This window comes from Bos grunniens, chromosome 25 (assembly GCF_055505025.1).
Source record: "Bos grunniens cultivar Pamir isolate PY7600 chromosome 25, Bosgru_T2T1.0, whole genome shotgun sequence".
In the NCBI taxonomy this organism is placed as follows: Eukaryota; Metazoa; Chordata; class Mammalia; order Artiodactyla; family Bovidae; genus Bos; species Bos grunniens.
This window is the reverse complement of record NC_141189.1, coordinates 5,766,292-5,793,534: the sequence shown is the minus strand read 5'-3', so window position 1 is coordinate 5,793,534 and position 27,243 is coordinate 5,766,292. Positions and strand designations below refer to the sequence as shown.

Below are 27,243 nucleotides of genomic sequence, written 5' to 3'. Positions count from 1 at the left end.
GAGGGGCTCTGTTGCCCAGCAGCGCGCGGCGAGCCTGGGCTCAGGCGGTGCGTGGGCCCGCCCGGCCTCCCTGAGGGCCGCGGTTCTCGCGGCGGCGCGGCGCGCTGAGAAGGGCCCGGGTGGCCGGGCGGGGGGGCGGGAAACTGGCCTGGCGGAAGAAGTCGAGCCCGAGGAATTTCCGGTTCCGGTGTCAGCTCGAGGCGCCGCCGCCGCAGCCGCCGGAGCCGCGATGCCTAAAGGAGGTGAGGGGCGGGCGCGTGTCGCCCGCGGGCCTCGAGGAGCGGCCCGAGTCCGGCTCCCGCCGTCCAGTCAGCCCGCGGGCGCCTCAGAGAGCGACTCGGAGGGAGAGCGTCCGCTCCGCCTGAGGGCCTGGGCTGGGCCTCGACGCCCAATTGTCCCGCTTGGAGAAACTGAGGACCGTAGTAGTGGCCTCGAGCCGCTCCGGCGGGGGGCTGAGGAGATTTGGAGGCTCTGGGTCCTCGCCCACCCGGATGGCCCATCTAGGGCGCGTTCTCTCGGCCTGGGGGGGTCTGGAGTTTCCTACCCCTTTCAGGCTCGCCGGGGACTGAGTCACCGCGTCCCGCGCCAGAGGCGGGCCCGCCTGCCTCGCGCGTAAAACGTGGGCCTTCTCGGGCTCTGGGCGAGCTAGGCTTGCCTGTTGCGACCTAGCTGGATGCTCTTGAGCCTGGCCGACCTAGCTTTGACTGCCCTTTTCGAGCGGCTAGACGTGGGCCTTTGAGCCAGCCGCATAACCTCCCTGTGTGTTTGCAAGTATAGGGGTATGATTGTATCTACCTCATAATACTGATGCGAGTCTTGAAGTAGGCGATCCACGTGGAGGGCGCTGTATGCTGCTAATAGTCGCTAAGTGTCCAGTAAGCATTATCTATTGTTACTCCTCAGACTTTGCCAGTTCCTTGGCCAAGAAAGTAAAGAATCCATGGCGTCCCCGGTACGTTTGTACACCGTTCTCCATCCTCTTCCCCTACACTGTCTAGCCTTATGGCCTTGAACAAGTTGTTTAACTTCTCCCAGCCTGTTTTCCCCATCTGGAACACCTAGCTAATAACCCTTAGCCTGGAGAGTTGGGATCGGGGTCTTACATAGAGCCCTCGCCGTGCCTGACTACTCCTGGCGCAGAAGAGGTGTTCAGTTAATATTGGTCTCTCCTGTGACATGTTGGTTAAGATGTCTCAGCCCACAGGAAGATCTGCTTGGAGCTTTTTCAAACCTAAATGACTTCCTGACTCTGCTCCCAGAGATGCTGGGGTTTTCAGAGCTGAATCTCTTTAAACGTAGTTTTCTAGTGGTTTATTCTGTGGTAGGAAGAGCTTTGTCTCCTCTGTGTCTCTCAGTCTTATGTTCTGCAAAAGGAGGGGTATTAGGGGTACCAACCTGGGTTCGATCCCTGGGTTGAGAAGAGTTCCTGGAGAAGGGAAAAGCTACCCACTCCAGTGTTCTGGCCTGGAGAATTCCATGGACTGTGTAGTACATGGGGTCGCAAAGAGTCAGACACGACTGAGCAACTTTCACTTCTGGTGCCAGAATTCTAAGAGCCCTACTTAATAGGTGCTTTGAGCCAAGGTTGGCGGTTACAATTAGAAAATCCTAAATAGGGATACTTGTTTAAATGACTTGGCCTTTTGGCTTGTGAAAGCTTTATGGGCAGATAACATTTACATTTTTGCTGGTGTTAATTTGCTTGAAAAGTAAGAGAGAACATGAAGATGTAAAAGTGTAAAATTCTCTAAGAGCCAAGGACCAACTCTTGTCTTTGTCATGAAACCTGTGAAACATTTTCAAAGGTGTGGAGAGCTTCTAATAAAAGTTACTGTAGACCAAGTTAAGATCAGTGTCCCATAGCCAGACATGCAGGGTCAGAGCCTGTAGTAGTCAATTTTGAGCTGTTTCTATTCCTTAGACCATTAAGAGGGCAAGAAATGTTGGGGTTTTGGATGGCAAACTTGATCTCTCACAATAGGACTTTGATGATCCTTGACTGAGACACCCTTGGGAATCCCAGGTAGTCATTAAAAATGGGTGGTGTGGTCTGTAGCAGCCCAATTATGGCTCTGCAGCTGCTGTCTAGGAAATTAGAGGAGGCTAGTATCTCTGCTGCTGTCTCTGGAGTTCAGAGCAGCTCTGGCTGCCTCATTATAGATTCTCTGCTCTCAGTGAGAGGGTCATGAGAAACCAGGTGGGCTGCAGCTTCCAGGAGAGGTGAAATGGATCCAGGCCACAGCCACCAGCATCCTCCAGAATAGCTGAGAAGGTGCCGCCCTGCTATGAAACTGGCTGTTGGCTTTGTGTGTGTGTGCTCAGTCGAGTCCAACTCTTTGCGACCCCATGTACTGTAGCCTGCCAGGCTCCTCTCCATGGAATTTTCCAGGCAAGAATACTGGAGCATGTTGTCATTTCCTCCTCCAGGGGATTTTTATAATCCAGAGATCGAACCTGTGTCTCTTGTGTCTCCTGCATTGGCAGGTGGATTCTTTACCACTGAGCCACCTGGGAAGCCTGTGGCAGGGGTCAGTCTAGTGTCTTGGTTTGAGAGAGTCAGGCTATAAAATTGACTGATTCTCTGTGATGAACTTAAATCGCTAGTTACATTTTTAACTCTTAGAAGGTAGTCAGTTTTATTTTCAACTTTACCTTTGTTTGGCAATTGTGTTTCTACTCCGAGCACAGAAAGTTTTCTCATATAGGTTTTAAGTTTTCCCTTTCTACCATAAATACCACTTAAATAATTATTAAGTAGCTTATATTCCCTGCATCTGTAGTAAATTGTCATTGTGACCAGTAGCTTTGTTTTTTCTTTTCCCCCCACACCAGGTATTATTGGGAGGTGGGTGGGTATGTAATATCTTACCAAAAAACCTGATTGAACTTTTTGGTCAACCCAATATATATACACACTAGAAGAGTAACAGTTATAGCAGACTTACTTTGTAGTGCTCGTCTAGTGCCGAGCACTGATCCAACATCTTCACATACGTTAACAAATCCATCTTCACAACAATCCTATGTGGTAGGGAAACTGAGACTCAAAGATTAAGTACCTACCCAAAGTCACAAAACTATTAAGTGGTAGAGCTGAGATTTGAACCCAGGGATTGGACCCCAACATTTGTGCTCTTCACCACTCTGCTTTAGCTTTAAGTCTCCTTGTCTATAAAATGTGACCAGCCGTGATGTGCACCTTAGGTTTAATCTGGGACTCAAATGAGCCCCTGGCTGTGACAGAGCATTGCAAATAAAGAGCACTGTAGTGACAGCAGGGGTGAGGGTTACCCCTTCTCGTGATTGCATCTGAGTCCTCTGCGTGTGGATGAAGGGACCAGGGGACTTAGCGGGTCCCTCCCTGTGGTGCCCCCCACCCGGATCCCCCCTCAGGCCTCGGTGGTGGGAGCCGCATCCAGCAGGCGGTTTGGGGCTGCATCAGGTGATCACATGTCCCCTCTTTTGTCCCTTTGAACAGGTGAGGGGGAGGTACAGGTGGGTGGGCGGTCTTGGTGAGGGGCAAGGGAGGTCGGCAGCCTCTGCTGAGAGCAGCTCAAGCGGGACACAGTCTGAAGTTCAGGGCAATCAAGGGAGCTAGCTGCCTTCCTGTTGCCTTCCTAAACTTCCGGTCCTTGTGCAGGGAGAAAGGGAGGCCACAAAGGCCGGGCCCGGCAATACACGAGCCCCGAGGAGATTGATGCGCAGCTCCAGGCTGAAAAGCAGAAGGCCCGGGTGAGTACGCGACTCTTCGGGCCACTCCAGTGGCCCAGGGTGGCACCCAGAGAGGCCGGGCAAGGACCACCCATCCTCTGGAGGAAGCCAACACCTGGGGTGTGGTTGGAGGGGGCGGGCGGCAGGCCTTTGGTTGACCACTTAGAGCTTTGTTTTCTCAGCAGTGGGTCCCTGCTCCTGTGTTGTGGGGGCTCTCCCTTACCACGGCCCTGCACATCTGCAGCGCGGGCGCTCCACACCCACCTTGTGTGATCCGGCCTCCGCCAGCCCTGCTGGGACTTGACACCCTGCCTTCCCCCTCCCGCCACTGGCGAGAGTGCCATCCGTGCTTAGCACCCCCTCCTGCCTGCTCCCCTCACTGGTGCTCCCCACCCTTCCCCCTCCAGTCTCAGCTTAGGAGGTCCCTCTGTCCCTCCGTGCTTTTTCCAGCCCACTGTCAGGAAACAGAGCATGTTTCCGTCGTTGGTGTCCGTGACCCTCCCACACCATTAGATCCTCACCTGGATGAGGGCCACAGGGAGCTGTCAGTGCGGATGACTGAAGTGTGACGTGTGAGGAAGAAGCCGCGGTCGGGGAGGGTCTGATGGAGCAGCCTGTGGCTGAGCAGGACCTTGGAGGATGTGTGGGCAGGAGCTAAGGGGGTGGAAATGCTTACGGTTTTTGTCAGGGATGTTTCTAGTAGGGAGGCAAGAAAGGTAGAGGGAGGCGGCGCAGCAGGGCATCTTTGTGGGCAGTTTGGAGTGACTGACCCGCCCCTGACTGTGGGAGTGGAAAGTGGGGGAGGGAGGAGGCTTGCCTGGGAAAACGAGTACAAACTGGCAGCTGTGTGTGGCAGCAGGGACAGTGGGAGGGACACCGAGCGGGACAGTGGTTTCCAGCCCCACAACCAAGTCCTGTGGACTCTGGGAGACAAGCTGTGTACCAAGGCGGTCCCAGGCACCTGGGCTGAAAAGAGGAGCAGGGCCTTGTATGGCTGTGAGAGGGGTTGGTTCACAATCCCTGGCAAAGGCTTGGGAAAGGCTTCTAGGCTGTGGAGCCAAGTGAACAGGCTGCCTGTGACCCAGGTCCCCCGTGGGGCCAGCGCAGCAGAGTAGGACTCTTACCATACTTGGTCCCAGCCTTCTGGGGGCTTAATTTCTCAAGGTTCACAATCTGGGGCAGGAGGGATGGGAGGATCATGGTCTTGGGAGTTTGGTTTGCATCTTTTGATTCCTCAGATTGCCCATTTCTGAAACAGGAAGAAGAGGAACAAGGAGAAGAAGGTGGAGATGGGGCTGCAGGTGACCCGAAAAAAGAGAAGAAATCCCTAGATTCAGATGAGAGCGAGGATGAAGAAGATGATTACCAGGTACTGAGTCTGATGGGGACCTGGGTTCTAGACTCATCCATTCAGCAAATGTTCATCAGTGGTTTCGCAGCCCCCGTGGTACATGCAGACAGAGTCTTTACACTTAAGGGTTTGCATTGAAATAAGATAGAGACAATAAGGAAGTCCGTGAACAGTATAATTTCAGGTAGCCAGAAATACCATGAATAAGATGATCCATGATTGAGGATACATGATTGAGGAGTGGTGCATGGTGAGAAGGTGACTTTTAAACTGAGATCTGAAAAACAAGGCGGAGCCAGTCACATGAAAATTGTTTGGCTGAGTCGTTGAGGCAGCCAGGTTAGCAAGTGCAGTCCGGGGGTCGGAATAACCTAGGCAGGTCCAGGGAACAGAGAGGCTAGTGGGGCTGTGACTTGGTGGGTAAGAAGTGGAGTTAGGAATGGAGGAGGAGCAGTTGGCAAGGCAGCACGTGTGCGGTTGTGAAGGGGTTTTGGTTTAATCGTAGCAGGTAGTGGGCAGCTGGTACAGTGGGATGTGGGCGAGAGAGCACCAGTGCATGCGTGCGTGCTTAGTCACTTTAGTCATGTTTGCCTCTTGTGACCCTGTGGACTGCAGCCTGCCAGGCTCCTCAGTCCATGGGATTCTCCAGGCAAGAATACGGGCCAGATTTGCTTATATCTGCACAGTGAGTTGTACAGTGTTGAGTGTAGAAGCCGAGAGCTGGTAGCAGGTATCCAGACAAGAAATTGTAACTTGACTTAAGGGGGTGGCAGTCAGATCAGATCAGATCAGTCGCTCAGTCGTGTCCGACTCTTTGCGACCCCAAGAATCGCAGCATGCCAGGCCTCCCTGTCCATCACCAACTCCCAGAGTTCACCCAGACTCACCTCCATCGAGTCAGTGATGCCATCCAGCCATCTCATTCTCTGTCGTCCCCTTCTCCTCCTGCCCCCAATCCCTCCCAGCATCAGAGTCTTTTCCAATGAGTCAACTCTTCACATCAGGTGGCCAAAGTACTAGAGTTTCAGCTTTAGCATCATTCCTTCCAAAGAAATCCCAGGGCTGATCTCCTTCAAAATGGACTGGATGGATCTCCTTGCAGTCCAAGGGACACTCAAGAGTCTTCTCCAACACCACAGTTCAAAAGCATCAATTCTTCGGCGTTCAGCCTTCTTCACAGTCCAACTCTCACATCCATACATGACCACAGGGAAAACCATAGCCATGACTAGATGAACCTTTGTTGACAAAGTAATGTCTCTGCTTCTGAATATGCTATTTGGTTGGTCATAACTTTCCTTCCAAGGAGGAAGCGTCTTTTAATTTCATGGCTGCAGTCACCATCTGTAGTGATTTTGGAGCCCAGAAAAATAAAGTCTGATACTGTTTCCACTGTTTCCCCATCTATTTCCCATGAAGTGGTGGGACCGGATGCCATGATCTTCGTTTTCTGAATGTTGAGCTTTAAGCCAATTTTTTCACTCTCCACTTTCACTTTCATCAAGAGGCTTTTGAGTTCCTCTTCACTTTCTGCCATAAGGGTGGTGTCATCTGCACATCTGAGGTGACTGATATTTCTCCCGGCAATCTTGATTCCAGCTGTGTTTCTTCCAGTCCAGCGTTTCTCATGATGTACTCTGCATATAAGTTAAATAAGCAGGGTGACAATATACAGCCTTGACGTACTCCTTTTCCTATTTGGAACCGTCTGTTGTTCCATGTCCAGTTCTAACTGTTGCTTCCTGACCTGCATACAAATTTCTCAAGAGGCAGATCAGGTGGTCTGGTATTCCCATCTCTTTCAGAATTTTCCACAGTTTATTGTGATCCACACAGTCAAAGGCTTTGGCATAGTCAATAAAGCAGAAATAGATGTTTTTCTGGAACTCTCTTGCTTTTTCCATGATCCAGCGGATGTTGGCAATTTGATCTCTGGTTCCTCTGCCTTTTCTAAAACCAGCTTGAACATCAGGAAGTTCACGGTTCACATATTGCTGAAGCCTAGCAGTGGAGAAAAGTGGGCAGATTCAAGCTGTGTTTTAAAGATGAACTCGTTGGGATTTGTCCAGGGTTGGGGTGGTGGGACTAAGGGGAAAGAGAAACAAGGCCTTGCTCGGGCTTGTGGGGAAGAACGGGCTGAGTCTGCAGTTCTGTTTTAGATGAGTTAAACTTGGGATGTCAGGTATCTAGGTAAGGTATGTCCACGTACCGGTTGGGTAGAGGTACCTGGAGCTCTGTGCAGTGCTCTGATGAACAGGTGTTTGGAAGCTCTCTCCCTGGTCTCTGCCGAGATCGGGCGCCTTCAGGCTGATAAGGCCGGAGACTCTCCCTGGTCTCTTAAAGAGAACAGCTGGGTTGACAGGGCCTGAAACTTTGATCAAACCTGTTGCATCAAGCACTTGTGCTCTCATTACTTTCTACACTTTCCCTGGGCAGCTGGGAGGTGCAAGCTGCAGGTCCGCCTCCCAAACCTGCAGACATTGAGCTCGTTCCCAGGTCCCACTTCCCCGCAAGCAACTGCTCTGGGGACCCAGCATGGCTAGCAGCCAGGCGTGAGGTTCCATGGAAACGGCTTTCAGAGGCTGAGCTCTAAGTGAGGGAGTACCTCTGTGCTGAGAGCTTGTGAATTGGGCTCGGGTTCACATCTCCTGTCTACTTCTTGGTTGATGTCAGGCATTTTATTGTGTCTCTGCTCTGCTGCCTGTGAAACTAGGGTGACAGTCCCTGGTGGCCTGGACACGGCACAGGCTGGACTTGGTCACCCGCACTCCCGCTGCATCTCCTGGGCTGGTTCAGACACGCCTGAGCTCTGTTCCCACCGTGACCGTGTGATCTGAGCGTCACACGGCCTGGGGAGGAGCAGTTTGTTCTAGTCCAGGCAGGCTGTGGAGATGGGGGTGGCCCTCGGGCACTGCAGGACCAAGTTTCTCCAATGTCTGGCTTCTTGTCCTATCTTAGCAAAAGCGCAAAGGCGTGGAAGGGCTCATCGACATTGAAAACCCCAACCGGGTGGCACAGACAACCAAAAAAGTCACACAGCTGGACCTGGACGGGCCCAAGGAACTGTCACGGAGAGAGAGGTAACTGCTGCTTCTGAGCCTCGTGGCTTTGGCTGGGGGCTGAGGCCCCAGCTCCTCTGCCCTCGCTTCTGGGCCCTGAGGTCTCCAGTGGCCGGATGGGGGCTCCAGTTATGGTGTTTATTTCTATATGATCTCATTCCCCAAAGGCCCTTTAGAAGTTTCTCGGGAACAAAAAAAAAAGAGTTTTTTTCACCAGTGGAAACATAGGGAAAATGCAACAGCAGATTCAGACCTGAGCGTTACACTTGAGGTAATCCCTGGGGATGCGGACATGCTACAGCCCCTCCCTCAGGACACTCTGCTCCAGGGTCACCTCCCTTATCCAGCCTGATCAGACCCTCCTGACCTGCGTCCGTCCTTGACGTCATGGTTGTGGGGTTGGGGGCCTGTACTGATGGGCAGTGTGGGGAGACCCACCAGTTGCCCAGTCCTCTCTCGTCTCAGATGAAAACGAGGCTTCAGAGAGCTCCCTGTGGGCGGTGTGAGGCTCGCACCTGAGGGCTAAAGTGCCCTGCACATGGCTCGTCTCTGTTTTCATGCTTACCTAGTGGTGTCTGGGGCCTCACAGGAGGTTGTGGGCCACTAGGAAAAGCCACCGTGATTTCTCTCCTGATTGTGCTCTTTGATTTAAATCCACCTTGCTGTGCTGACCCCATGAGAGCTGAATAGGGTCTCTGTAAACCCCACGGGGAAGGCCCACCAGCTTGGGGTGTGACTGAAGGCTGCCTGAGACCCTCCCCCTCCAACTGCCTTCTCACCACTGAGGACCGCCCACCCCCCAAGGTAGCAGAGTGACAGACGGCCTTTACTAACTTGCTTGTGAGTGTCTGTCAGGGAGGGGCCACTTGGCCACAGCCCCTCCTCCACTTGGGCCTCGGCCCCAGTGTTTGGCCTTGATTCTGGCTCCCACCTCCGGCTTAGCTGACTGGTGGGGAAGATGTCCCCTGTGACACCCCTTTACCCAAACAGAGAAGAAATTGAGAAGCAGAAAGCGAAAGAGCGTTACATGAAGATGCATTTAGCGGGGAAGACAGAGCAAGCCAAGGCTGACCTTGCCCGGCTGGCGATCATCCGAAAACAGCGGGAAGAGGCTGCCAGGAAGAAGGAAGAAGAGAGGAAAGGTAAGTCTGAGCCACTGGCGTGGCAGCCTGACCCTGGCTTTGGATGGAGTGAAGCCCTGTACTTCGATGTCTTGCTGTGAGGTGGGTTTGGGCCAGATTGCTCAGGAGGCTGTGTGTGTGTGTGTGTTTCTGTCAGATGGAGGTGGGCGTTCCTGCCTGCCACCTCCCAGGATTCTGGAAGGGTCCAGCAGCAGGAGAATTGAATCTCAGCAGAGCAATGTCCACAGCATTTGAGGGAGGCCTCAGAATGCACCTACTTTGGAGGCTAGAAGGTTCCACTAAGTCTCTGGTGCCTTGTATAGCCAGGAGACCTGCTTGGCATCACCATTGTATGTCTCAGGGGCTTGGGAGGGTGTGGTGGGCTGGGCTTCCCAGATGAAATCTGGCCCAGGTGTCCCTGTTCCCCATGCCTTCCTTCCAGTGGGGCCGAAGGTGGTAGGGTTCTTCCAGGCCAGGTTGGCTGTGAGGAATTGGTCTGGTTTAAAGGAGTGTTTGTCTCAGGACCTTCTGGCCTTGTGCACTCCTTTCTCCATCTGTGGGGGAGCCATGAGTGTTGGGAATCTTGCTGTCCTGCATTCTAGAGGCCAAGAGATGCCCCGGAGAAGGCAATGGCACCCCACTCCAGTACTCTTGCCTGGAAAATCCCATGGACGGAGGAGCCTGGTAGGCTGTAGTCCATGGGGTCGCGAAGAGTCGGACATGACTGAGCGACTTCACTTTCACTTTTCACTTTCATGCATTGGAGAAGGAAATGGCAACCCACTCCAGTGTTCTTGCCAGGAGAATCCCAGGGACGGGGGAGCCTGGTGGGCTGCCGTCTATGGGATCGCACAGAGTCGGACACAACTGAAGTGACTTAGCAGCAGCAGCAGCAGAGATGCCCCAGGGCATTATCACCACGTTGGAGATACCAGGTGGTCTCAGCTGCCCATCAGTCGCTTGATTCACAAACCCCAAGCAGGAAAGGGCTGTGTGTGTGACTGCTTGAATGTTGCTGATTTCAGACTTCAGAAGCCACAGGGAGAGGTTGGAATTACAGAGTTCTGGGAGCAGGCTAAGAAGAGTTTCTATCTGCCCAGTAGATGCATGTTGGTGGGCCTTTGTGGAGGGGGGTAACCACCCAAACTCAGCAAGAATGTCTGGACACGTGGGTCCAGTGGCTTCCATGGGAGGGCGTCAGGCAGGGCCCTTCTTGGTCTCTTCCTCATCTGCCAGCTGAGCCAGTTGCACAGACTGTTCTCTGAGGCCTCCTGAACCTACATTTCGCTGATTCTGGGGTGTGCGGGGCTGTGTGTGTGGAAGGGTGGTTTCGTCTTTTTGTGACTCTCTCTCTTCCTATTTCTCAGCAAAAGATGATGCGACCTTGTCAGGAAAACGAATGCAGTCTCTCTCCCTGAACAAGTAGAACCTGTGCGAGGAGAGACCAGGGAACTGGGCCGTGCTGCCAGGACCTCTGCTGCGTCTCACCCGCCCTGTGCCCTGGCGCCGCTGCAGCAGCCCCTCGTGGCGAGGAGCCCCCCATGGCCTGGGACCTCCTCTTCATCTTGGCACGGAAATCGTTTGGGGGGATGGTGGGTGGGGGGCTGGGGGAGGGGCAGCTGCTATCTTTGAGACAGAAAGATGCAGGACAGCATTTCATATGTAACCATTCAAATGTTTTGGCTGTTTTTAGAATTCAGAACCCTTGTTGGGGGGTACCTGGGAGGTAGGTTAAGAGGAGCTTCCGTTTGTCTGGTAGATTGCGGGGCAGGGGGCAGCTGGGGCTGCAGTAGGGGCTGACAAGTTTGTGATGGCCTGTCTGCCCACCCCTCCCCGGTCTGTGTTCCCTGGGTGCTCACTCAGAGAGGCTGGCAGCTGGCAGCCCGTGCCCATGGGTCCCTGAGGGTCACGGCTCATCCCGGCCAGTCCCCTCTGACAGATGCTTCCCCTGCCCCTCCCACCCCACTCCCTGCCCCCTACTCTGGCCAGGCCCTCGCCTGTTCGTAACCTTGCCCACAGATCACTTCGAGAAACCTGTTTACTGTGCGGCACCCAGGCACAACACGCTCTACAAATCCAACTTGTATATTTGGCAAATTAAACTTGACATTATCGTAATCCTGGTTCTGTGGTCGCTCTTGGGGGCCCCCATGCCTGAGCTGTTTTCACCCAGCAGGACCCAGTGTCCCTCTCAGACCCACCCCACGGGGTTCCAGTGCCACCAGTCCTGGGTACAGGGACTGGACCCCGGGCATCCGAGCCAGGAAGGACCACAGGATACAGGAACCACCCGTCTCTTCTTTAACCACCCAGGGACCTTAAGCCAGAGGGGCCGGGGCCTGCGCGCAGGTTTGAGTCCTGTCCTCCTGGTGTCCCCTGGTGGTGCCAGCCCCAGGATTTCAGTGCTGGGAGGAAGCGACCCAACACCCAGCACTACTGCTTGGCCTTACTTGTTACTACCTCGTTCGCGGGGGGTGGCGGTCGGGAAACCCAGGCTTGGCTCAGTCACGTGGGTTCCGCCACAGTGCCTATCTTACTATGCGGCCAGCCCTCTGGAAGGGGCGCCACTTCCCAAACAGCAGCCTGCTGAGTGGTGAACAGGTGCCAGGCACAGGTTTGCTCAAGAATAATGGGGAGCTGGGGGGCTTCCCAGGTGGTGCAGTGGTAAAGAACCTGGTTGCCAAGGTGGGAGATGCCAGAGATGCAGGTCTGATTGCTGGGTGGGAAGGGCCTCTGGAGAAGGAAATAGCAGCCGCATTCAGTCCTCTTGCCTGAAACATCCCATGGACAGGGGAGCCGTCCATGGACAGGGTTACCATCCATGGGGTCACAGAGTCAGATGCGGCTGATCACACAGGCACATGGGGAACCATATCGCCTGATTTTTATTTCCTGATTTAAAAAATCCGTGGGTGTCCTCCAACTCCAGAGGTTATTCTGAGAACAGAGAGGCCCCAGGACAGTGGGAGAGAAGCCACCTTTAGGTACCATTTTTCCTGTAAATGTGGGCCTAGTTCACCGTTAGAAGATCTATTGATGTAACGCATTACCTAGACTAAAAACCATGTGATTTAAAAAACCCAGTAAAATAGGTCCTAAAAAAATGAGCAGTTATTAGAAACCAACCTCAAACATCAAATAGAGAAACAGTAATTTCCTTTAAAGCCCAGAACCAGCCCAGAGTGTACAGTCACCACTCTTGGCATCTGACTGCTGAGTGAGTGACCCTGGCAGCTCCCAAGCTGGACTGCGCCGGGAAGCAACCACAGGGGAGCCGCCTCTGTGTGAAGATCAGCTGTGCTGGCAAACGGCAGGAAGCTACCAGTGCCCTGCCCAGACTGACCCCTCCTCCAGACACACAGGCCAGCGTGTCTACAGTTGCGTTTTTATTACCTTCATGTTCTGAAGCAGTTCATGACCACGAGTGCTTTGAGAACAGTTTTTACAATTAAAGCATTTCTTCAAGAAAAAGACAATCGTTCCTTCCAGAGCCAAGAAGCAGCCTCCCGTCCCTCCCCTCCTGCGGGAACAGCCCCGGTGGGGACCCCACCCGGTACCCTAGAAACTCAGCAAAGCGGCCTCAGCCTCCCCGACCCGCTTCTTCAGCCTGGGCCAAGGGCAGCACACTGCTCGCAGGTCATACAATCTTGAGGTCCTTCAGGGCAGACTCCAGGCTCTGGGAGGAGACAAGCAGGACAGACAGGTTGGTTCTCAGCTGTCCTGTAGACACCCCACCACCACCCGCAGGGACCTGGTGCCAGACACAGAACCTGGCCTTTGGGGTCAGGCGATCTGGGTTTGAATCCCAGCCCTGAAGGAAGGTGCTGCAGAGGGTGCCAAGGGGTCCTCACTCCACTGAGGGGCCCTTCTGCAGGGACGAAGGGCTGGAGTGTCCAGGTGGCTGCCAGGGAGAAGGTGGGGGGTAGGGGGCCCGCCCCGGGGACCTGGGGGGAGGCAGGGGTGGAGGGCAGGCCTCACCTTCACGTCCCAGATGCTCATGCCGCCGTCCATGCCGGTGGTGCAAAACTGCGAGCACTTGGCCTTTCCCCCACTCAGCACCGAGATCTGGCTGCAAAGAGAAGGAGGGCTTTACAGATCCCACCCTGCCCTCCAGGAGCCCCCCGACTGCTGGGGGAGCCCGCTTCTGTGAGGTGTGTGCGCCCAGCTGGGAAGGATCACAGAGGACAGGGCTCCCGAGTCTGCTCTAGGGGCAAGCAGCAGCCTGTGTGCAAGGGACACAGGGCGGCGTGGGCAGGGGACGTGCGCCCAGGGAGTCAGTGACAACACGGTGTTGTTGATGAGAAGCAGCCAAAGGTGGGGCTGGGAGGAGGCGGGGCTAGTTCCAGAGAGCCTTGGAAGGCAGGCAAAGCGGTCTGGTCTGAAGACATGGGAGCCGGCGGCCACAGGAGGGCTTAACAGACAAGGGTCAAGGCCTGGCCGTGCTCTCTCATCTGCCACGGGTCGGACACCCACGGCTGGCAGGATTCAGGGTCTCTCGCTCCGATCCCACCTAGCTCTTCGAGGAGACCGCTGCCACACTCTCCATTCCGCGCCTCCCCGCCAGGTTCTACCCCCAGAGCCGCTGAGGCTCAGGCCCCGCCCGCTAGGAGTCCGTGGGTCGCTGCCCGGCCACCCCCCAGACCCGCACACCCGGCCCTGCGACAGTCCCACACCGTCCCGGGGCCGCAGAGGGAGGCTGCCTGCTCGCCCACCGCCTCATACTAGTCCCGCTGCCGGAAAAGACGGACCCGCCTTCCTAAGTGGACCCGCCCCCAGGCCCCGCCCCCACCTGACGCTGTTCTTGTGCAGCGAGTCCAGGCCGGCGCCCGCCGCCGCGCTGCCCTCAGAGCTCGCCTTCTTGTCGAGGTTCTGGAAGCGCTCGCGGGCCGTGAGGCCGCGCTGCGAGCTCTGCTTGGGCACGTCCAGCCGCCCACCGAAGCTCAGCTTCCCCGCGGCGCTGTCGTAGGTGAAGAGCACCGGGAAGCAGTCGTGGCCCTGCGGCGAAGGGCAGGGCGGGGTGCCACTGGAGCGCTGGCCAGGGCAGGCGCAGCGCCCCCATTTTCCTCTAGGGGAACCCCAGGCCCTGGGGGAGGTGCAAGGCTAAGGCACCCCTGGCCACCAATCCAGGGGGAGCCGGAGGCAGGGCGTGGGTGTAGCGCCAGGCAGCCGATGCCCGCTCAGGGACCCCGGGTATAGTAACAGGGGCCAGATGTTGGGGCTGAGCACCTAGGAGCGGCCCCCTCTGCCCGCAAGGCCAGCATCCGGTTGAGAAAGCTGGTCTGGGACTCCCCTGGGAGGCCAGAAGCCCCGCTCCATCCAGTCACATGTGCTCTGGGGGAGACACGGGACCCTTCCCTAGGCAAAGTGGGCCTGATCCCTCCGGGACCCCAGTAAGTTTGCTGAGGCCTGAAGAGAGACTTGACAGAGCTGGGCAGGAGGGATGGAGGAAGAGTGGCACCTTTCTGGACACACGGTAGGACCCCCACCTGCCCCTGCCCACCACAAACACCCATTCTTTGAGTGCGGTGTGGCCCTGTCATTTCCATTGGCCAATAAAATGTAAAAGCAGGAAGGTCTGGCCCAGGGCATATCTCCCCACTTCCCCTGTCTCCAGATGGGAGACAGAGCCCCGCTCCCAGCACCCAGACCGAACAAAGTGAGCAAGAAGCAAACATTTCCCGTGTTAGGCCACTGCAGTTGGTGCCATTGGAAATTTTTGTTGTCACCCCAGTGTAACCCCACCTATTCCGCATAGAGATATAGATGGACGGATGGATGGATGGGAGGGAGGGAGGGAGGCAGGAGAGGCACGAGCGGGGACAAATTGAGGGCTGCCTGGGCATCTTGGGGCCCCTGGGAGACCTGCTGTCACCAGCCCCTCTCCCAGGCCCCCTCCTTACTGCTGCCACCAGACTGCTCTCCGTGATGAAGGTGACGGCCAGCAGCGGCAGCGTTTCAGAGGCCAGAGTCGCGACGCTGAGAGAGAGAGCGCAATGTCAGCCACGCTGGCTCCTGGTTCTCGGTGCCGGGGCGCACCCCAACTCGGGTGACCCGTACTCACGCCATCTTCTTGTCAGCATCAGCCAGGCACACGGTGCTGTCGTGGCTGACCCAGGCTACACGACTGCCGTTGGCCGAGAAGCAGACGCCATGCACCCAGCCGCAGCTACTGCTGGACTCGAACATCAGCTCCCCGAACGGCATCTTGGAGCCCCACGGGGTGGGTGCTGGCCGCTCCTCCACCTCCTTGATGTAGGCTGAGAAGATGCTGCCGGGAGAGGCAGAAAAGGGGATGGATGGGATCTGAGAGGGACCCAAGAAGGACCCCCCACTGCCCCGCTCTCCCAAACTGGCCTGTTGAGGCCAGAGCACCTAGCTGAGTTTGTGGGTACCCGAGCTGGCTTTTCATGACCTGCGCCTTCACGCTTGGAGAAGTCTGGGCCTCAGTGCCCACTTGTGCAATGGAGTGGGGCCAGGATGTCTCCCAGCTCCAAGTCCTGGGAGCTCTCAGGACCATATCCGCTCCGTGCCCGGAGCCTCTGGTGCCTGCTGTAGCCTCACGGCCCAGGGGCGATTCAGAAACGCAGGCCATCTTGCCTGGAGCTGGGAGCCAGAGGCCTTGGGAGACTCAGGGGTGCTGGGCCCAAAATGAGAAACAGCCAGTGGTAGTTGGAGTCTCTGTGTTCCAGGTCTTAAGATGACAAGGCAGAGATCGTCCCAGCCTCAGTCATTTATATCTCAGTGTGAATAAAAACACCCACTCTTTTTCCCTCAGATGGAAATCAGGAAGCTGAAGGAGTGGGAGGTTCTAATGAGGACAGGAGGGCCTAGAAAAGGGATCCTGCTGACATTAAAAAGTGGCAAAGGTGTATGTCCTTCTAAGACTCCCCATAGGCCAGACAGAGGACCCAGGAACAATCCTTCAAAGAGCAAAACCTCACAGAAGCTGGACTGAGGCCCAGGTCACCCGCTGGCAGCAGAGCTGGTCTGGAAGGCGGGGCTCTTGCGACAGGGCTCCCCACCACCCTCCGACCCCCGATGAATCCTGTGTTGATGGCGGGGCCCCCACTCTCACCGGCATTTGAAGTCGCAGGAGCCGGCGGCCAGGAGCACGCTGTTGGGGTGCCAGTCCAGGCTGAGGACGGTGGAGCGGATGGGCTTCTTGATGTGCTTGCACACCCACCTGGACACGGCGGGGGTCACACAGGTGTCAGGGGAGAGAGGGACAGACAGGTGAGCGCCCTCGGACCTCAGCGCCTCGGGCTCCAGGCTCCCACTGGGCCCTGCAGACCACAGAGGTCCCAGGAGGGAAGGGCCCAGGCCAGCTGGGTCCCTCCCTGGATAGGAGCACCACGCTGGTCACCTTTCAACCTCGCAACTACCCTGGGGCCGCCAGGTTAAGGAGAAGTCTGCTCACTGGTCAGGGTGGGACCTGAACTCGAGTCTCTCGGACCCCAGTCCGAGCTCCCGCCCGGCCTCTGCCTCAGCGACTCAGGGGAGAAGGTCGTGACGTGGCTGGAACTCGTGAGTGGGCCCGGGAGCGTGACGGCTAGTGCCGTGGGCAGATGATTTGCCTCAGGGCTTTGCTGGAAAGTGGGGATGGCAGCGGGGCTTCCCTCATAGCTCAGTCGGTAAAGAATCTGCCTGCGGTGCGGGAGACCCGGGTTCATATTCCTGTGTTGGGAAGAGCCCCTGGAGAAGGAAATGGCAACCCACTCCAGTATTCTTGCCTGGAGAATCCCCTGGATAGAGGATCCTGGCGGGCTACAGTCCATGGGGTCGCAAGAGTTGGACACGACTGAGCGACTAAACCACCACCACCACCAGGGATGGTAGCAGATGCCCAGTCCGGGGAGCTGCAGGGTCACTGCGTACAGGGCTTAGTGTGATGCCCGCAGAGGTGGCCCTGGTGTGGCTTGTACCCTTATTACTAGAGGGGGGCTGGGGGAGGGCCAGGCGCTGTGCAGAGAGCCCTTCGCCTCACTGCCAAGGGCTGGAGAGGACACCCTTCTTGGGTCCTGTGAACAGGGTCCTGACTCCCCGCCCAGTGGCTTTGTGGGACCCTCCTGTCCCACCACCTGTTGGTCTGAAGCCCCAGGTCCCTCCAAACCCACTCTGACCCCGCCCAGGCACCCACCAGTCATTTTCCTGCTCGAAATAGCAGATGGAGATGACACGGGAGCCACTGCCCACAGCGAACTTTTGCTCATTGGGGGCCCAGCGCACACAGCGAGCGGCGCGGTTGATGCGCAGGATGACAAGCGTGGGCTTCCACGTGCGGCCCTTCAGCGTCCACACGTAGGCGTTGCGGTCTGTGCCACAGGTCACGATGCGGTTAGTATCTGGGGCCCAGTCAATGCCTGTGGGGTGGGAGGAAGGACTAGGCTGGGGCCATCCAAGCAGAGGTGGCTCGACAGTATCCACAGAGGGGCTTCGAGGTCACAATCAGGATTGAATCAGGGGGTGCTGCTAGAGTTCACTGGGGGTGTTACAGCTCTCTCAGCTATCAGTAAACACACCGGAAGGCCAAGCCAAGAGACAAAAATAGAAATGGGTCCCTGGTAATGCTGATGTGCTGGATCAAGCCTTTCCTGAAGCCCTCAAACTTCTGTTTTTCAGTAACATGAACTCATCCATGTAACTGCTTTATAACTTAAGCCAGTCTGAATCAGGGTTCTGTATCAATGCTTGCAACCCAAACTCTCCTACCTAAGAGTAGGTGGACGGCCTGGCTCTGCCCTGCCCTGCCCTCGTTCAGGAGGGTGATCCCAGCAGCCCAACCCACCTGTCACCTGCCCGTTGTGCTCCTTGAGTTCGTGCACCTGGACCCACTTGTTCCCACTCTTCTCATAGATGTGCACCTCGTGGTTGTTGGGGCAGATGGCGATCTCTGCAGGAGAGACGGGCGGACATGCTCAGACTCCCCTTCCCTGCCATGAGTCCCCCTCTTCACGGGCCATCTGGGCAGTACCTTGTCCTTCGTTACTGGCCTCTCCTCTGCCTCAGGTCCCGCTGGACGGCCTCCTCCTTGGAACACCTCCCCAGGACTTGGCCACTCCTTACCTGTGCCCACTACCCCCAACATCCCTAAGGCAGTCTTGCAGCTCTCCCTGCCTCCCCCCGCCCCCACCCAGCTCTGCCCCCTGGGGATACTAGGCTCCAGCCACGGTTTCTGGGCTGTTCCTGATGACCCTTGGGGTCGCTGCACCCACCCTGGCCTTTGCACGCTGACTTCCTTCACCTCCTTTGCATGCTGACTTTCCTTACTTCCTTCGGGTCTCCGTGCAAATGCCACCTCCCCCGAAAGGCCTCACGGGCCACCCTTTCACTGTCCCCTTACTCTGCTTGTTCCCTTGGAGCTCATTTCATTGCAGGCCACATTTCCCACCCCCAAACCCTCACGAGCAGAGGACAGGCTACCTGCCCTGTGCCCACAGTAGTGCCCAGCACAGGCGGGGCTGCCCTCTGGTCTCTGACCCTCAAGGCCCGCTCGCCTGGCTGCCCTGCTTGGGGTCCCTTCTCTCCTGACACTCAGGATCTCAGGGTCAGGGGTGAAGCAGGGGTGCAGCTGGCACAGGGAGCCTCGGGGACTCACGGGTGCGGTCCTTGTTCCAGGCGTGGCAGCTGATGGGCTCCACCAGGAAGCTGTGATAGGCCATGGCTGCTTGGCTTCTGTGCCCAAGACAGGGAGGGAATGCAGGTCAGCATCCCTTCTGGCCTCGGGGGAGGGTGTCATCACCTGTGCCTCAGTTTCCCTGCAGGTGGAGCGCCGTCCCCCTCCAGGAGCACGCCAGGCCTGCTGGCCTTCGCGTGTGCTCTTTTCCCTCTGCAGGGAAGGTCAAGCCTGATGGTCCTGGGAGGCCAGTTCCACGTGCTAACCCTCTCCATGCCGCCAAATGCTCCCCCCGTTCTGTCCAGCAAACTCCTACTCATCTGGAAAGACCCAAAGTGAACTTGAACCCCTTCCCTCCCCGCCTCAGCCTCCCAGAGTCACAGGGAGCCCTGGGTGGAGCCCAGCCACGCTGCTTGCCAGCTGTGTGACCCCGGCACGTCACTCGCCCTCTCTGAACCTCGGTTTCCACATCTGCAAAATGGAAATAGGAATCCTGCCCTCCCCCGCTTTCCCGGAGATTTGAGAGGGTGAAATAAGACAACACATCACGCCTGGCACATAGTAGGTGTTCATGAAACAGCAACTCTTGGTCTAGAATGGATGTGCTGGCCCTCGGCGTGCTTCACCTGTGTAGGGTGGGCCTCCCAGCGGGGGCTGATCCTGGACACACGCACCTCAGGCCTTTGCATAGGCTGTTCCCTCAGCCTTCAAAGCTCTTATCCCAGATGCCCACATGGCTCCCGCCCTCCCCACTGCCATTCAAGTCTGGGTCCAAGGCCACTTTCTAAGCCAGGCTGCCGCCCGCCCCAGCCCCAGACTCTCCCAGTTCAGTTCAGTTGCTCAGTTGTGTCCAACTCTTTGCGACCCCATGGACTGCAGCACACCAGGCCTTCCTGTCCTTCACCAACTCCCAGAGCCTACTCAAACTCATGTCCATCGTGTCAGAGATGCCATCCAACCATCTCATCCTCTGCTGTCCCCTTATCCTCCCGTGGTCAGTCTTTCCCAATGAGTCAGCTCTTCACATCAGGTGGCCAAAGTATTGGAGTTTCAGCTTCAGCATCAGTCCTTCCAATAAATATTCAGGACTGATTTCCTTGAGGATGGACTGGTTGGATCTCCTTGCAGTCCCAGGGACTCTCAAGTCCCTTGTTTTCCCCTCAGATAACCCTACTGAGCACAGGTTGCATTGTCCTCCTTTATTCTGCGGTGTCTTTTTCCCCTGCTGGAATGTAACTCGCTTGATGGAGACATATACTTCTGGCCATCTTGTTCGCACTGCAATCCCCGGCGCCTAAATGCTTGGCACATATAAGTGCTCGATAAATATTTGATGAACACAGTTGTTTACTGCCATTAGCATCCAGCCTGAGTAAGTTATTTTTTTAAATGTTAAAAAAAAAAAAGGCCAAGCAACATTTCCTGAGCGCTCTGTATTCACCAGCTTTAAGCCCTCCTGTATTCTCGACTTGAACCCCAGATGACGGCTGTGGAGGCAGTGGTTTAGGGGGGGAGGCCACCTGCCCAGACCTGCAGCACCCCCACCCCCCCATGTCTGGGTGTCCCCAGGCCTTCAGCCACCTCCCCCATCTGACCGGGAGGTTTGTGGCCCAAGGCTGGGCCCTGGGAAGGCCACTTCTCAGCCCAGGCCTGAGCCCTGATGGCCCTGGCTGCTGCTGGAACCCTGGGGTCTCTCTCTGCCCCCAGCAGGGGTCTCAGCCAAGACCCCTGAGGGAGGAACAGCGCTGAGTTGGGGCCTATCGAGCTGCGGTGTCACCCACTGTGCTGCTGGGGACTCTGGTGCTCAGCGACCACAAATTCCACTTTAATTTATAGCAGGAAGTCCTGCAAATTTCCCAAGGCAGCAGCGGCCAGGCGCGCACAGGTGCACAGACAGGACGGGGCAGGGCCCGCCTGGTCCCTCAGCCCCAGACCCAGTGGGTCCTCGGGCAGCCTTTGCTAAGAAAGAAAGTGGACACTCACAGCCAGGCTTGAGGCCACACACGTTCGTGCATGGTTAGCCTTGCACACGCATGACTGCTCCCACACACACACGTGTGCTCAGCCTTGCACACACAAACACGAACACGCAGCTCCCAGGGCAGCTGCCTCCCCAGCCTCTGTCTCCTTATAAGGCCTCTTTTGTGTACAGTAAAGACCCCGGAAGTGGTGCCTGGGAGCCACAGGCCTAGGTCAGCGGGCCAGACGGGGTTTCCCCAGTGCTTCTGCTGCATCCGGGCTGGGCAGGCAGGGGGTCATCCATGTCTACACCGCAGATGCCAAGATGCAGGGTGGGTGCACCAGGCCTGTCCGCTAAGCTGTGCTTATCTGCCCTACTTTCCCCTAGGTCACCAGTGGTGGTGGTGGGGGGTGGAGGTATAAGGTTAGATGCCCACTTTCAAACGCCAGCCAGGTTCTTCTTGGCCCCTGACTCCAGGGGAGGCTGATCATCCTGGAGCCCTTCACCCTAGGTGGCCCAGAAGGAAAGAAGCCTCATGGCTGCAGCCCCAGGCGTCCTGGGGACTCAGAGCAGAACCTGACTTCCTGGTTCTGTCCCAGTCCTGCTGTGTGGCCGGGTACCTCTGCCCTTGTGGGCTCTTGGTGACAGTGTCCAGACCTGTGGGCCGGACTCCTAACAGTCTAGTGACATTTCAGGGTTTCAGGCTATGAAGATGGAGAGGTTGGGTCTGCAGAGGACAGATAACACAGCTGAGAGGACTCGGGGAGCCCTGGCCATTTGTTTCCTGGGACCCAAAATTTCTCAGTGTGAGAGGGAGGTACGGTAGTGCAGTGGGACAGGCAGGCTCAGAGCACACCTGTCAGCGAGTCACACCTCAGTATAAATTCAGATGGGATACTCCCTCGTCTACTAACCCACACCTTAAAGCAGCGAGGGGGTGCAGCTGAAAGGAGTGGGAAAGAGGAAGACAGACGTGTTTCCCCTTTTTCATAACTTCTGCAAAGCAGTTGAAGCCAGCAGGGCCTCCCAACCCCCACATGTTACAACTGAGGAAGTGGGAGCCCAGGGAGGGGTGTGGCTTCTCCAGCCACTGTAGCCTTGGGGCTCAGCCTCCTGGCTCCTGGGTCAGGGGATCATTCTGTGTGATCAGACCCAGGAAAGCAGCCTTCACACCAGGCCACCAGCCATAGGAACTGTGCCTTCATCATTCCCAGGGAAATCTCCGCCCTGCCAAGGGGCTGGGGGTGGGTGCCACTGCTCGCCAGTCACCCCAGAGGAAAGTGCCCTGGGGGCTGCTCTGCCCAAGGATGTGGACAAGGCAATGCTGCAGTGCTGCCTTCTGGTGGAGACTAAGGCGGGATGAGGCCATGGCCCCGGGGACACTTACCCACTTATCCCTGTGACCCTGCCTCTGAGCCAGCTCTGTGGACCCACTTGCTTGTCGAGGACAAAGAGAGAGGAGAGGACCCTGGGGATGGCATTGCAACTGGGACCCCATGACTAGTGCTCCGTGCCCCCATCACCCTGGAAACAGTGAGTCTGGGGGAGCACAGCCAAACCCCAACAGACTCCCCCTACCCCACCGCTACCCCACTGGCTCCGAGCTGCCCGCTACCAACTGGAGCCAGGATCTTTCTGTGCGCCAGGTAGCACTTCCCCCGTGTCTGGCATATGGTGGTGCTCAGGATGAATGGATGGGGGAATCACCCAGGGCTGGGGTTTGAGGGTGCAGGGAAGGGACAGCAGCCTGAAGGCTGGAGGAGCTTTGGGTGTCCAGGCAGGGGGTGCCAAGGACCACATACCAGGGTGGGGACATACACTCCATGGGCGCAGGGGTATTTGTTTTGTTTGTAAGTGCTTCCCCAGTACCAATCAGAGTGCCCAGCACATAGTAGGTGCTCAGTAAGTATTCCTTGACTGTGATTGCATGAATGAATCACATCTATCTTAGTTTATTCCTTACAGACCAGCCCTATTATTTCACTGGTACATATATGCAACTTGTAAATATTTACTGGGGAGTATGTGCTCAAGGCTTTTTCCTGATAGGGTCCATGATCAGAAAAGCTTGGGGATCTTTCATTTAAAAGGTCCTCTGTGAGGATCTGGGGAGAATACAGCTCCCTTCCAAAGCAAAGCAAACCAGGTGAAGCTCCCAGCTGCTCAGCCAAGGGTCTCAAGCCTCACGTCTCTTCCCTACACGCTGGGTTCACATCCCGATTCTCTCGATACTGACGGGGTGCTCCCTGCCAATGCTTCCCCACATCTCTGTCCAGAAAAGGCTGGGGCTGGACGAGGCACTGGGTGTACGTCCTGTCTTGCTTCCAGAGAAGCTTTGCCAGCCCGGCCTTTTCTGCATCCAGAGGTTTGGCTGCATTTGAGGCTGAACTAGGCAGGAGCTGCCTGGAGCGAAGAACTCTGCTCTACAGACACTCAGGGAAGTCCCCACCCAGCTCAGCCACCCGAGGGAGCTGCCAGCAAGCCATTTTGCACTGGTGCTGAGCTGTTACTCAACTTCCTGTTGTGTGTGGAACAACCCTAGTCACCCCAACAGACCAACCGATCCCTCCTCCCCAACTCCACTGCTGAGGTCTTACAAGCCAGGCAAAGTCAAGTCAAGCAAGACAAGTGAAAATCATCCTAAGGCACCATAAAACTTTAGCTAAAAGAATACAGACCAAACAAAACCCCCAAACACATGAAACTCAATGCTGGCAAGACTATGGAGAAATTCTCATTTGTTGCTGATTTGTAAGTCTCTCTGAAGGGCAGTTTGGTAACATCCGATTCCAAACCAACCAGGTGGAAACAAATGGAACAAAATAACATTAACAGGAACTTAAAAATTGTTAACATTTTTTTGTGGCATAAATTCATTTCAATGCTAAAAAACACAGCCACTGCCTTTTTTTTTTTTAAAAGCAAACATGTTCGTAGTAACTCTCTTTATAATGGTGACAAGACAGAAAAATGCAGATGACTACAAACATGGAAAGAGAAACAGCGAACACGTTGGGATAAGATGTATGTGGATTACATACACATACGTAACTAATTTACTTGGCTTCTTTAAATGCCCAGAATTTACCCAGGACTTTGACATACATTCTTTTGTATGCCCTAAGAGAAGCCCAAGAACTCTTCTAGTGTTTGTTTTAACCTTCATGTTGTAGAGTAGGAAATGGATGCAGACAAAAAGCAAACTGCGCCAAGTCACCCAGCACCTAAAATGGCACCGTGTGGGATTCTGACCCTAAATCTCAGAGGTGATAAGCATATAGGCAGGCCTTATAATAAAAGCAAGGACAATAACAGCGCACATTTAGCCCGTGTGTGTGTCTGGCACGCTGCCAAGTGTCTTACACACATGATCACATGTAAGCCTCCCAGCTTGAAAGTTCCTCATTTTCCAGGTAAGTAAAGTTGTGGCCCAGGGCGGTTAGGCGGCTTGCTAAGGTCAGTGGCCAGTGAAGGAAGACCCTGGCGCTCTTAGCAGCTTCTGGTCTGGAAGACCTTGCCAGCCAGGGTGCTCTTAATCACCGGGTAGCAGTGGCCGCCAGGCGGGAGGGGTTCCCGGGACAGCCCAGATGAAACGGAGAGCCCTCCAGCTCCGCGACTGCACCGGGCCCGCTAAGGCTGCTTCATGCCAGTAAACCTCTGTGTCACCGTCGCCGCCCCGAGGTCCCGGCCCTGCCCCAGTCCTGGCCGCGGCCCCTGGGCCGCCGGAGAGAGAGGGGCCGCTCGGAACGCGGCGGTCCAGCGCCCGCGAGCTCAGGAGGTCCGCCTTCCGGACCCGGGCAACCCCCCACCGCATCGGACCCCTTCGACCTGGCCCCGGGGTCGGGGGCGGGCTGGGGGCCGGGAGAGAAGGAGGGAGAGGGGAGGGGCGAGGCGGGCGGGGGCGCCAGCTCATTTCCCCGCTGGAGGAACCCGGAAGGCTGAAGGATGGAGGGGAAGTGACTGGGCGTGGGGGCCCTCCGGCTCGAAATAACGGGGACCACCGACGGCCGGGCAGAGTCAGGGGTGGGGGGACGGGAGAGAGGGGAGGCCGAGAGGGCCGGGCGCGGAGGTGGACGCGCGGGCCCGCGCGCCCCGAAGGCACGGAGTGTGGGGAGCGCTGCGGCGCCCTCGCCCGAAGGAGGTCGCTCACCCGCCAGCACCCCGCGCCCCGAGCGCGCCCGCTCACGTCCAGGGGGGCCCTCAGTGCCCCTTCTCGTCCCTGAGCTCCCCGAGGCCCCCCATCTCCTGGCGACCCCCCCGCAACGCCCTCCCCACCTGCACGCGCCCCCTCCCCGCGCTCCCCTCGATCCCGCCCTTCCGGGCTGCCCCAGCGCCCCCCTCACCTCGGGGCGCCGCGGCCGCGGACTCTGGGCAGTCGACGCGCCGAACCGGCTCTGGGCGCCGCGCTGCGCTGCCACTTCCTCGTGGGCGGGGGGCGGGGCCTCCGGGCTCAGCCCCGTGGGACGGGGCGGGGCCGGGCGGCGGGCGGGGAGCCCCGGGCTTGCCCTCCCTCCCGGCCTGGGGCCGCGCCCACACGGGCCGTCCGGAAGGCATGCTCTGCTCTCCGCCTGTCTGTCCAGGAGACGGAGCTTCGGCGAGGGGCGCCCGTCTCTGTCGGCCTCGGGCCCCCTCCCAGCGGGGACCAGACCTCCGTCCGGGAGCGGATGCCGCGGGTCGCCTCATGTGCGGGGCGTGTGGGCAATCAGGGGCAATCAGAGGACCCCCGCCGCCGGGGTCCTCACGTCAAAACGGAGGCGCCGCCCTCGGCTGGTCCAGCCCCTTCCCAGGGCCCACTTCCTGACCCTCTTTCCACCGCAGACCGCTTCCCGTCCTTAAGTTACAGCGGACTCGCAGCCGCCTGAATGTGGTGGGTCTTGGGCCAGGTGGTCCAGGAGGGTCTCTCCATCCCTGCCCCCTGCCTCATCAAGAGGGATGACCAGCAGGTGGCCCTTCCCCCAGCGTTCGCTCAGCCAGACACCAAGTGGCATGGGCGGATGGTGTGGGGTCTCAGGAGGTTCTAGGCACCCACATGTCTCCCGGCTTTGACCCTTGCTGTTCTTTCTGCCTGGAACATTGTCATGTCATGTCATGTCCACACCTGGCCCACTTACCTTTATCTTGCAGGACAGGAGTCAGTGTCTCTTAGGTCACTTTGTCCCTGACCCCCTCAACAGAGTCCTGGGCTCACCAGTCCGGGCTCCCATTACACAATCCCAACCTGCGGGTGGCCGGGAGGAGGAAATGCGTCAAAGGTGAGGAGCACTTTGAGATGAGCACACAGGGTATTTGGTAAACTTTAGCTCCTTCCTGGCTCTGGGCAGACACTGAGGGGCTATTAGCAGGACCCCCACCCCCAACTCCACACCACCACATCCAGCCGTGGCAAATATAAGTGATGGCTTTAGTCAGAAAAAAGTTTCAAGTGAACTGTACCGGCTACCCCCCCTCCCATAAGGACAAGTGCACTTCAATGCCGAGGTGACACTTGAATCCTTGGGTTCCACTTACCTCTCCCCAGCTTTGCAGATGCCCAGGGAACTCCCCCAGGTGGGACTGAGCCCCACCTCTGATGGTGGCCTCCTCCCTCTGCAACGCTCTCACCCGATCCCCTAGTCCTGGACTTGTGACCTAAGAGTTGGTCAAAGCAAAGCCCAGGACTTCGGATGAAGACAGAGAGGAAAGCAATACCTTCTGGAATTTGGGAAGCCTGATGACACAGGGCGGAGAAGGCAATGGCACCCCACTCCAGTACTCTTGTCTGGAAAATCCCATGGACGGAGGAGCCTGGTAGGCTGCAGTCCATGGGGTCGCTAAGAGTCGGACACGAATGAGCGACTTCACTTTCACTTTCCACTTTCATGCATTAGAGGAGGAAATGGTAAACCCACTCCAGTGTTCTTGCCTGGAGAATCCCAGGGATGGGGGAGCCTGGTCTGCCGTCTATGGGGTCGCACAGAGTCGGACACAACTGAAGCGACTTAGCAGCAGCAGCAGATGACACGGGGAGTGGGGGAGTGAGGGTAGTGGGGATTGAGATGCAGAAAGTCCCAGGAAATGACCACAGCCCTCCCTGGTCAACCTCCAACGGCAGCCTGAGCTCAGCCTGCCTCCAGGGGTTTCAGATACGTGAGCCCTGAGCCGGGAAATCCACTTCTGAGTTGTTTCTCTGTTACTCATCCCCAGCAGCTTTCTAACAAATATGCACATCCAAGGCCTCCCCTTCCCTCATTGTGAAACTGAGCTAATTTGATGAGCCAATGGCTAGCCAGTTGGCTAGCCAATGCTAGAAAGCGTGTTTGTGTTATTCGCTCAGGAGGCACTCGGTAGGCATTTGCCTAATGAATCAATGAATGAAGGAACTCGTGGGGTCAGAATCTTGAACCCAGCTCTGACTCAGCTGCTTAACCTGGAGTGTAACTTCAGACCAC

The 27,243-nt window shown here is 56.8% G+C and overlaps 2 protein-coding genes across 2 annotated transcripts; one reads left to right on the top strand and one right to left on the bottom strand.

Annotated features, from left to right (window-relative positions):
• Positions 1–180: 180 nt before the first annotated feature.
• PDAP1 (PDGFA associated protein 1) lies at positions 181–11,360 on the top strand. Its single transcript, XM_086373986.1, has 6 exons — positions 181–242; positions 3,641–3,732; positions 4,970–5,080; positions 8,021–8,142; positions 9,112–9,263; positions 10,610–11,360. The coding sequence occupies exons 1-6, from the start codon at positions 230–232 to the stop codon at positions 10,666–10,668; spliced, it is 549 nt and encodes a 182-aa protein (XP_086230112.1). The 5' UTR covers positions 181–229; the 3' UTR covers positions 10,669–11,360.
• Positions 11,361–12,613: 1,253 nt separating this feature from the next.
• Positions 12,614–25,211, bottom strand: ARPC1B (actin related protein 2/3 complex subunit 1B). Its single transcript, XM_086373981.1, has 10 exons — positions 25,159–25,211; positions 18,838–18,914; positions 18,028–18,132; positions 17,380–17,602; positions 16,318–16,425; positions 15,304–15,510; positions 15,143–15,218; positions 14,032–14,237; positions 13,221–13,311; positions 12,614–12,918 (listed from the first exon to the last, which is right to left on the bottom strand). The coding sequence occupies exons 2-10, from the start codon at positions 18,899–18,901 to the stop codon at positions 12,880–12,882; spliced, it is 1,119 nt and encodes a 372-aa protein (XP_086230107.1). The 5' UTR covers positions 18,902–18,914; positions 25,159–25,211; the 3' UTR covers positions 12,614–12,879.
• Positions 25,212–27,243: the final 2,032 nt, after the last annotated feature.

Excerpts from the sequence above, each read along its gene's own strand:
- ARPC1B (XM_086373981.1), bottom strand. The coding sequence starts at position 18,901 with ATGGCCTATCACAGCTTCCTGGTGGAGCCCATCAGCTGCCACGCCTGG. Across the intron at positions 15,219-15,303 it reads GATGCTGACAAGAAGATGGC|CGTCGCGACTCTGGCCTCTG; the intron begins GTGAGTACGGGT and ends TCTCTCTCTCAG. Across the intron at positions 12,919-13,220 it reads TGAGCATCTGGGACGTGAAG|AGCCTGGAGTCTGCCCTGAA; the intron begins GTGAGGCCTGCC and ends GTCTCCTCCCAG.
- PDAP1 (XM_086373986.1), top strand. Across the intron at positions 8,143-9,111 it reads GAACTGTCACGGAGAGAGAG|AGAAGAAATTGAGAAGCAGA; the intron begins GTAACTGCTGCT and ends TTACCCAAACAG. Across the intron at positions 9,264-10,609 it reads GAAGGAAGAAGAGAGGAAAG|CAAAAGATGATGCGACCTTG; the intron begins GTAAGTCTGAGC and ends CCTATTTCTCAG.